General features: G+C 31.3%; 1 protein-coding gene across 3 annotated transcripts; it reads right to left on the reverse strand.

The window, feature by feature from the left end:
- Positions 1-2,207: 2,207 nt before the first annotated feature.
- KMS1 (SNARE associated Golgi protein family) lies at positions 2,208-9,617 on the reverse strand. 3 transcript variants are annotated; one of them, XM_022041446.2, is made up of 9 exons: positions 9,377-9,617; positions 9,146-9,214; positions 6,837-7,048; positions 6,508-6,616; positions 5,564-5,851; positions 4,412-4,566; positions 3,265-3,381; positions 2,857-3,036; positions 2,208-2,727 (listed from the first exon to the last, which is right to left on the reverse strand). In XM_022041446.2, the coding sequence occupies exons 2-9, from the start codon at positions 9,201-9,203 to the stop codon at positions 2,551-2,553; spliced, it is 1,296 nt and encodes a 431-aa protein (XP_021897138.1). In that variant the 5' UTR covers positions 9,204-9,214; positions 9,377-9,617; the 3' UTR covers positions 2,208-2,550. The 3 variants fall into 3 exon arrangements, with proteins under 3 accessions (XP_021897138.1, XP_021897137.1, XP_021897139.1); XM_022041445.2 differs by having other exon boundaries at positions 9,146-9,616; XM_022041447.2 differs by having other exon boundaries at positions 6,508-6,586; positions 9,146-9,614.
- Positions 9,618-9,944: the final 327 nt, after the last annotated feature.

Consider the following 9,944-nt stretch of genomic DNA (forward strand, 5'->3'; position numbering starts at 1 on the left):
TTGGTGGGCCCATTTGTCAGTAACTACAACATACCAAACGGAAAACGAAAGCGAAGCAGATCATTGAGCAACGGGGCCCACATTTAATGAGGAGTGGCTCCACCATTTAGTAGTGGGCCCTCACTGCTTTGCCATGATTTTGGTGGCCGTGGTGACCCACGTGCACTACTAAATGTGACAACCTTGTCATCTTTCTGACGTCAAAAAATAAAATTTTAATTAAAACTCAAATATATTTTTAAAATTTTTATAAATATGAAACAAGAAATTAAAAAATTACTTGATGTGGAAGATGGAGAGTATTTTTGATAAATTTTTTTATTTTATTATTTTAAAGAATATAATATTGACATATTAAAGTTTTTTTAATTTTAGATTATTTAAATATTTTAAAATTTTAGTTTAATAATTATAATACTTTATTATTATATAAAGTTTTTATTATTTTAGTGTTTACAGTATAATAATAAATTAAATTTAATACAAAGTTGTATATTAAAACTACTTTTTACAATAAATTTTATTAAACACTATGCATTTTTTTTTTTTTATCTTAAAACTTTTTTTGTGCAATGCTATTTTTAAAACAATTTTAGTAATCCACATGTTCTTTCTCGACACCCATTGATGATTATCATCATTGAACTCCATACTCCATTATGTGTGGAATTATTATTTCGAAGAAATAGTTGGACTTGATAATTTTTAGAATTTGTAAATTTTATTTTATTCAAATCTTAAATATAAATAAATTTATGTTTTTCTTACATTTTTAAAAACAAATTCGAAGATGAAAGAAATGCACTTGAGAAATTACAGTTATTGTTTTGTAGTTAATAGTCAATAATTCATATAGTTCTTTCAAATGAAAAATTAATTTTCAAAATTCAGTAAAAATTTTGTAATCCATGTTTCACACTAACAAGTTAATAGTCAAGAATTACCAAATTTGTTATATGGGTCAAACAGTTTTTTTTTTTTTTTTTTTGAAATAGAAATAAAAATTAAAAATATATTTTTTATTTTTACAAATCAATTAAAATATCTACAATGAGACTAAGGTTCTCATTATATTCAAGGCTGTACTTTTAAAAATAATAAAATCAATTATTCTCCATAGTGTTAAGTCTTAAGTCTTATGGATCAAACAGTGCAATTATTTCTTTCTTTTCAAATAACCCAAAAGATGGTGAGGGATATAAGTCTTATGGATCCAACATATTCTATTGGTTGTTTAAGTAACTTGTGTTGTTAGTAATGTCTGTCTCCCCCCCCCTATGACCATGAAGTTGTGAAAAGTATTTTTCATATCATTTTTAATTGACACAAGTAATTATCATTATAAAACAGAAATCCTCCACGATTGTATATTATCAATAATAATAAAATATAAAAATTAATCAGCAAAAATAATTTAATAAATACTGGTGGTAACTTAATAATAATATCAAAATTTGTGACTAAAATTTATGAAATTTTGATTCATAATGAGATAATGTTTTATTTATTTATTATTATTATTATTATCCTCCCCCTCTAGATTCATTATGGTTTCATTTGTTTTGCTAAAGATTATTTGTTTGTTTTAAAGAAGAGAAAGAAATAATATGTTCAACTGAAAAACATTGAAAGAAATAGTGAACAAATTACTAATAACATACAACATTTGCAAATACAAGGCGCATATACCTTTAAAAGATATATATATATATATATATATAGTACGGAGAATGCTACATGGCATTTCTTATTTTTTTGAACTAAAATAAAAATAACATTAATTATAAATATATAAAATAAAATTAATATGATAATAAAAATAATAATTATCTATTTAAATATTTAAAATATAAAAATAAATTTTAATTTTTAGTAAAGTACCAATTACATATTTTAATATAAAAATAAGTTTACTAATATATATAATAATGATTTATTTTACAAATTCTAACATAAAAAATTAAATTAAAATTATAATTAACTGTAGCTTATATATTTATAGTTACTTTTTAAAATTATAACTCATATACAACACAAGAAGAAAAATCTAAGAAAAAATTCTACATGAAGTTTATTTTATGCTTAAGCTTAAACTTTTTGGTGAAACTTTCTTTAGGCTATTTTTATTTTGATGCAGCATATATATTTTCGATTACAAATTAGGTGGAAAAGCAAAAGCCCGAAAGAGAAGACAATTTTATGGAGCATTACGAAAGAATATAGGCTTCTAATTTCCCAATGTCAACAACACTTTGTCCTGTTTCAAAGTAATGTGAAGGATACTTAACAGTGTGAGCAAAAAGAATATAGGCTTCCTTCCCCCAACCTTATCAGAAGATTAGATGAAGTTACCTGCAACTTCTCTCATCCACCCTATTCCTATTTCTATACAATCTTCTAACAGGGACTTCTGATCAGATAATTTTAGGGTAATTTTCAATTTTCACCATTGGGTGTTGTCACCTTTACTTTCCCTACTTCTACATGTAACAAAGAGAAAAAAGAAAATGAAAGCACATTATGGCCTCTGCATAATCGCACTCCATCAGATTAATCTGTGTGTGTTGAAGTTGATGACTTACTTGCCAATGCAGCTAGCTCCTTCTCCTGCTGTTTTTTAAGGTACCGTTGTGCAGTTGCAGTCACAATCTTGCCAAAGAAATTCAAGAGCATGAGCCACACAACAGTGTTCCAGATTGCCGCAAAGGAAAGATCCCACTTCTTTGCCTAGCAAGAAATTGATGATGAACAGATACGTAAGTGCATAAACACCTAATGTGTATTTGAAAGCCAATTTCTAGAATGCTGCCATGATGCAAAAGGTAAATAGGCACATCATGTAAAGCAGTAAGGTACCTTGCTATCCGGAAGCACAGGAGGCGAGGGTGCCAAATACTTCTCCTTTGCTAAATGGAGTTTGGCCGTCAGCTGAGGCAGGAAAGAAGCAAAACCAGGAACAAAGCTGAGTACCCAGATCAACTCATTCTCCACCCAGTCGAGAAGCTGGTTATTACAGACACAGATGATAAAAACTGTCTGCAGGAAAGCAATCAAATGAACTGCCTATCAATGGTCCATCCAGATCAAAGCTATCACATTGAAAATAGCAATGGGAATAAGATGATATTGATTCTAACATCTACGTAGTCCATGAACCAAATTGGGAAAAAAAAAAAAAAAAAAAAAAAAGAAAAAACAATTTTTTTATGTGAAGCAGATTGTAAGATCGAAATTGATCTAAAACTAGAGAATATGCTAGCAAACCTGAATGTGAGTTTTGATCAGTGCCTTCCCAATCATTGTTGAAAGAAAAAACTTCCAGAAGGGAATTCCAAATTGTCCACACATGATACCAGCCAGGTCAAAAAGAGGATTAGGGACCTGAATTCAGTAAAAGTTGAGTATCAACAAGTAAAAATATGAAACAGAAGTTCGTGAAGATTATTAACACTTTTATGAAAACCTTTTTCTTTTATAGAAAACTTGTACACAGACCATTCTTATTGGCTAAATTATATATTTAATGCTCAACTTCAGAGCCTGTTTTAAAAGTAGATCCTCAAACTCAATGTTAAAATCCATTCTTAGAAAAGTCCTTCAGTTGGTCAAACCACTATTTAGTGTACAGAAAATCTACATAACTGCCACATAAATTTTATAAGCATCAAATAGCCTATTTGCAATCAGAACAATCAAAATCATTATCTTTTTATGTCCAGATTACACACCTTGGTTGTTATAGCTAGTCCTGGATAGAAGAAAAGAAGAAAAAGTTTAAAATGTTTTGGATGTCATAAATACTATGATACCTATGTTTCATTTGGCAACTCCGTATGATTTGCATCCACAGAGTAACAATATTGCTGATAATTGGATATGTATTAAAAATGGGGCTTGATTGAGAATAAATTTAAATGTTAACTCCACAACTTAAGAATTTAAAAGGTAGAGAACGAATTTGAAATGTTGCTCAAATTGGAGAACCAAATATTTACTTCAACCATTTTTCACTATTAGAGTTAAAGAGTGAAGGTACAAACTAACTGAGATCAACAGTTGAATCCAATAATTTTCCTTTTTGTGCTGTTTTATAGAGTCCCAACTCCTACACTAGACAATTCATGGAAATATCAGAGGCAAATTTATTCAGAGACGATCAATTACTTCGTAAAAATATAAATGTAACCTGAAGAATCATGTTAGGTCCTCTACAGTTCAGAATGCTGATCACATTTAAATATCAGCCAAGGTTAACCGAAAAGAGAAAACATGAACATAATGTTGGGGGAAAATTTTGATGAGCCAAAGGGAAGGAAGGATGTGAAAGTTGTGTGTAGTGGACCCACTAACATAAGCAACTTGAAAACCTTTATATAAAGAAATGAGGAAGTAGATGGAGACTCAAACTCACCGAAGCAAGAACCAGAATAGTCAAGAAGTTCAAATGTTGTGAGTGTGACAAGAGCCAACGTTTAATCTGATTCAGGTGAGTAGCTATAACTCCACTATCTTCAGATGGGGAAACATCCAATTCTTCCATACCCAATTTGCTACCAGAAAGACTTGCTGCATAAAGTGAATGATCATTACAAGAAAAAAATACCTTGCAATCAGTTAAAATATGTTCAAACATAATGGAGTAACAGAGTATACTATTTTGACACCAGAAAAAAGATGACAATATAATCTGAACCATAAAATACGGACGGAAAAAGTCCCTGTCATTAAAATTATAGAAATTCAATCTATCACCAAATTCTATCTAAACAGCAGCCACTAATCAAATGTAAAGAACACCAACAATGTTGAGAATAATCAAAATCACAGCATATAGATACACAAAAACTTTAAATCTCCATAAACGGAAGTGACATAGCACACTCCTAAGTTCCCATAATTCAATTTAAATATGTACTAGTCCTATACCAACTGCAGCCACATAAAAAGCATGTTGAAAGATCTATATCATAAACAAGCCCCTTGCACGAGTTACTTTGATGGGAAAGCTGCTTTACCTAAAATAAAGCAAATATGATTTCCAAACATTATAACAGAACAACAGATTGTGGTTCTTAAAACTGCTTTGTTTCCTAGTCAGTATCCACGGTGAACACTCACAGAACTTACAAAACATGTCGAGAAACAAAGTTGATGAGATCCATTTCAAATAGCAATGTGCTAATGCTTCCCTGTAATGAACATGCCCATCAGAACATATGAGACATGTTGCAAAAATCCTAAAATGGTTCATTCATTCTGTTGTAACCATGTGGCATACACACTAGGAAATAGTAAAAGGAAATATACAGAAAAGGAGTTGAGGTTGCAAACTTTGAAGCTAAAACAAATTTTCATGTAGACCATAGCAAAGTTGGATTAGAAGACAAAAGTACATGCACATAACATGCCAGACACATAAAATCTTAAATTCATGCATGCTGCAACAACAGAAATAAATTGCATCCCCTAGCTAACTTCAAACAGATTTTGTTGGGAAGTATAATGTCAGGCAAATTTTTTTGTTAAAAATCTACTTCAAATATGTAACATGAAGAGTTCATACCTGCCCTTGAGATAAAATAAGGAGGGAGCTCTCCAAGTGCAGTCCCAACACCCCATAGAATGGCCTCTATCTGTACCTGTGGCAATATACTGCTAAGTGGGACACGGGATAGAAATAATGGAGGCCCAAATTCAGAGCATGATTTATCAAGCCATGAAGGAACTCTCTTCAACTGTATTGTATCGTATGGAGCACTTTTTAAATCAACTCGGCCACACTGTACAGCTTTTATAGTAAAGAGGGCAATATGAGGGCCCAAATAAAGAACAAAAGTGTGCAGACCAGATCCTGGAAAAAGAAAAAAGCAAAAGATATATCAGAACAAGCTGTTATTAAGATAAGTTCAGTCACTGGCATATAATCAGAAATATGCGTAATGGTGACAGAATGCACCGATAATAAGCGAACCAGAATGGCAAGTTTTAATTCATGTAAACAAATTTTCAGTTTTAGTAGCATTAAGGTTTTATTTAGTGTTCAGGTGTTATTTATGTTTATGGTTTTGAATTCCTTGAGGTTTCCTATAGAGTTTCTGGTCTTGGTTAGATCATGATTTCATAAGAATCCATAAATATTGTGACTTCTTTTTAGAGGATAGAATATATCCAGATCATTTTGTCAGTAGGTTTGTCATATGTGATGCAATCCATTCTCAAAGTGTGATCTCTAGGTTTAAACCCCTCATTTTAAGTAGGAAGATCATCTGAATTTTGTTATACATCAATAATTTTGAAAAAGAAAAGAAGCCAGGCTCACAAGTACTTCAATCTTATGTTGTAGCGAATTACATGTTTCTTTTGGAAACTATTTCAAATGCTTATCATATGCTACCCTTAGCAACTCATTATGATACTTACCAAATACCATGGTCAATATATTACATCATTAACTCATATTAAGCAATTAGTAGTGGAGATGTTTTCATGAAAATAGATGTTGCTCACCAAGGCCAATTGAAGATGCAACACCGAGTGCAATCCACCATAAACCATAACTGAGGTACTCCATAAGTTCTTCTACATGCTGCATTAACAACCCATACACCTTTATTGACTGTTGAAAGTTAATCTTATCAGTACTAAGACATGCGCCAAGAACACAATAGAGAGTACAATAATTATATTGGGGAATTTGCATTAGTATGAGAAACATTATATTAGATTAAAAAATAAAAGACAGAAGTGGATGCCATCTGCATCAATAACATGTTACTGTCAGCTCGTGCAAAACATTCCTAAATATAAGCTCCTATATTATGATCCAAATTGCTGACCTTTTCATGAGGACCATCAATTGTCATAAGCAGAACCAGAAGTGCAATCGTCAAAGTACTCAGAAGCAAAAGCCAACCACCCTTTGCCAAAAGATATAGTATTGATCGCTTAAAATACTGAAGAACAGCATAAACAAAAAACTTCATCGTTTTGAAAGGTTGCATTGTCAGTGTCAAATTTTCCATTTCTTGCCGATGCTTTTCATGTAGATCTGCAACATACAAAAATTGTATCAACAAAAGAATTTAAGAGGACCTGGAAACTCCATGTCTTCAACTACTAACATCTTATGTGCTATTCTTCATTGTCTTATACATTTCACTCAAAAGGAAGACTATAACATGCATCATAATTTTTTAGGAAAAGTAAATATATTATTCACAAGGAATAAGGGTTACTAGCTCACTGTCCATCAACAAAGTGTAAGTGTTTCTATAAGCCACATTTAAAGCAGCAACAATGTCTATAACACTCTTTGTAATTGGTAATAATGCAATCATTAGTCCACAAATGATTCATGAAGTGACTTAGCCAACCATATAACATATACCATATATGATTGATTCAGTATATATTCATATCAAACTAACAGCATTTTATGGGATACCAAAAAAGTATATGCTCTAAATGAACCCAAAAAGTAAAAATTATCCATCTCTAATTATTGAAAAGTATATCGCCACACAGCATATATGAAAAACACACATGTTTTACACAATCATGTGACTCTCTGAAAGTTTATATGTCCATAAAAACAACTGTATGGTGAACCCATGGTCACTGTTCTTACAAATGAGATGAAAATAATCATTTGATGAACTTTAATTCTACCATTTTCCTATTATCCTTTAATAGTAAATGCATAGGGCCATGGGAAATGATGTGCCTTTTTATGCTCTATTGAGATATGAATCTCTAGAGATCTTCCCGCTTTGCTTAAGGTTCTTATCTTACAATGTCGATGAAAGTAAAAGTACAGTTACTACAGTATAAATCTAGTTTCACTTTGCTTAGGAGAACAGATAAATATGGCACAATCCATTTAAAGAGATTAAAAAGATAAGAAACCAGGCAAAGTAATGAAACTGGAATGCACATCATCAACCAGATAACCGCATGAACTTACCAGAACCCACTTGAACCTAAAGAATAATGAATAAAACATGATTCCCAGGCTTTAATTCATCCTTGATCAGCTCAACTGACCACTAAGCTACCAAATGTTCAGCATAAAATCAATGAAATCATCCTATGAATATTTTATCAGAATTCACCTACAGTCCAGAGTGAACACCAACCATTCACCCCAGAAACACCTAAGGAGAACTACCAAAAGATGAAAGATGCCTTAACCTGTACATTGATAGCAAGTGTAACTCAATATCCATTAGAATTAATGGCTAAACTTGCAGCAGCAACATCTCCAAGATGAAAACTTGGATTCATCACAGGAACAATATCACAAGTACAAGATATATAATGTCATTCTTTACAACTACGACCTTACCCAACTGCACAAACACATGCATAACCGATGTGGGACCACCTAGAATAGTTTTTACTGATTTAGGACTACTAAATAATAGGTATATTTTATTACATTGCACAAAATTTTTACATTTTCTTAAAGTTTTAGTTCTTTTTTGGTTTAGAAGTTCTATTTTGTTATTGTTTTCTAATTAAGAATTCCAGTCATATTAGGCCATATAAACACCTAAAAATACATTAAGTGCTTCATCATATGAATAAAAACTATTGATTTCCTCTCATTGAATTAAATGCCTGACAGTCGTGTTTTTAGTTGTTATTGTCAATCCCTGTTAATTGTAGATTGGATTTATCTTTTATTTTCTTTAATTTTCTTATCTTCTTAAACCCTAACCCGCTGCAATACACCAACAACCCATTAAACCGCTAGTGAAATCAACAGAACTGCTTGCGGTCAGCTTGTGTTTGATTATGCAAACAGCCCTCATGAACTAACCGGTTTTCTAGATACAAATAAAATTGATTATGTAATCCTTCAGTCAATTTAACAACTGATTTACTATTTGATTTACCAAATAGCTATAGTATCCAATCAATCAACAAAAAATCTAAAATCAAAAGGAAAAACAAATCTAAAATTTCTTTGACGATCTCAAATCCGATCCTTGACCGCACCACCTAACTCCTCTATCTAGATCGCAAAATTTCTCATAGATCAGCAAATATAAAGAAGCAACGATTTCAACAAATCAAATGAAAATGACAAAAGGTTATCACATATGATGATGATACAATTGAAGGAGAAAACTGAACAACTTGCCTGAGATCGACATGTCTGTATGATGAGAAGAAGTCGCCACTCCTTCGCCTGACCCCATTCAGTCACAAGCTAAGATAAAAAGCCAACTTTTTCAGACAAATTGGCATCAAATTCAGAGTTTTCCAAATTTAAAAAAAAAAGATACTATTTTGGTTTTGACAATTGGAGGAAATAAAATCAGAAAGGTAAAAAAAAATTGTTTGAATAAGAAGACAAGGTTTCTTCGCGTACAGGGTTAGTTTTCTGAGTTTAAGAAAGAGGGAATTGCAGATCTGGAGCAGAGAATAAGAATATCAGAGAGAACCAAAGTCGAAAGAGTTTGCGTGAAGATCTCACTGTCGAGACTTTATCGCTCTCTCTCTCTCTCTCTCTCTCTCTCTGCCTGAGATGGCTGGCAAGTCCTCTCCCCCCCCCTATCTCACGACGACCCAAATTTAGGTTTCTTCCTTTTTCGTAATTTATGATAAAATGTCTTGTTTTCTCTTTTAATGTTTTCCAAAATCCATTACATGCCAATGGCAATGATATGGTTTTTATGAACGAATACTTACTGTTAAAAGGTAGAGAAAATTACACATTTAGTCACGAGTAAAATATTCAAAAGGTATTTTTTTATTATTTATGTTATAAATAATTTTAAACATTTTGCATTTAACTAACAAAAAAAAAAAAAAGTTTATGTTTTACTTAAATTTTATTACAAACATAAAAATTATCGTTTAATAAATATTTAGATTTAATTAATTCATAATATTTAATTTAATAAAATTAAGAATTTAGTTTATTACTATACTAATTG

Source organism: Carica papaya, chromosome 3 (genome assembly GCF_054855325.1).
Source record: "Carica papaya isolate Zhongbai chromosome 3, ASM5485532v1, whole genome shotgun sequence".
Lineage (NCBI taxonomy): Eukaryota > Viridiplantae > Streptophyta > Magnoliopsida > Brassicales > Caricaceae > Carica > Carica papaya.

Bases quoted from the DNA above. Each gene is read 5' to 3' on its own strand.
- KMS1 (XM_022041446.2), bottom strand. From the start codon at position 9,203: ATGGGGTCAGGCGAAGGAGTGGCGACTTCTTCTCATCATACAGACATG. The intron at 3,037-3,264 runs GTTTGCTAGCAT...GCTTTCCTGCAG, and splicing joins TGATCAAAACTCACATTCAG to ACAGTTTTTATCATCTGTGT. The intron at 2,728-2,856 runs GTACCTTACTGC...ATTTCTTGCTAG, and splicing joins CTGTGCTTCCGGATAGCAAG to GCAAAGAAGTGGGATCTTTC.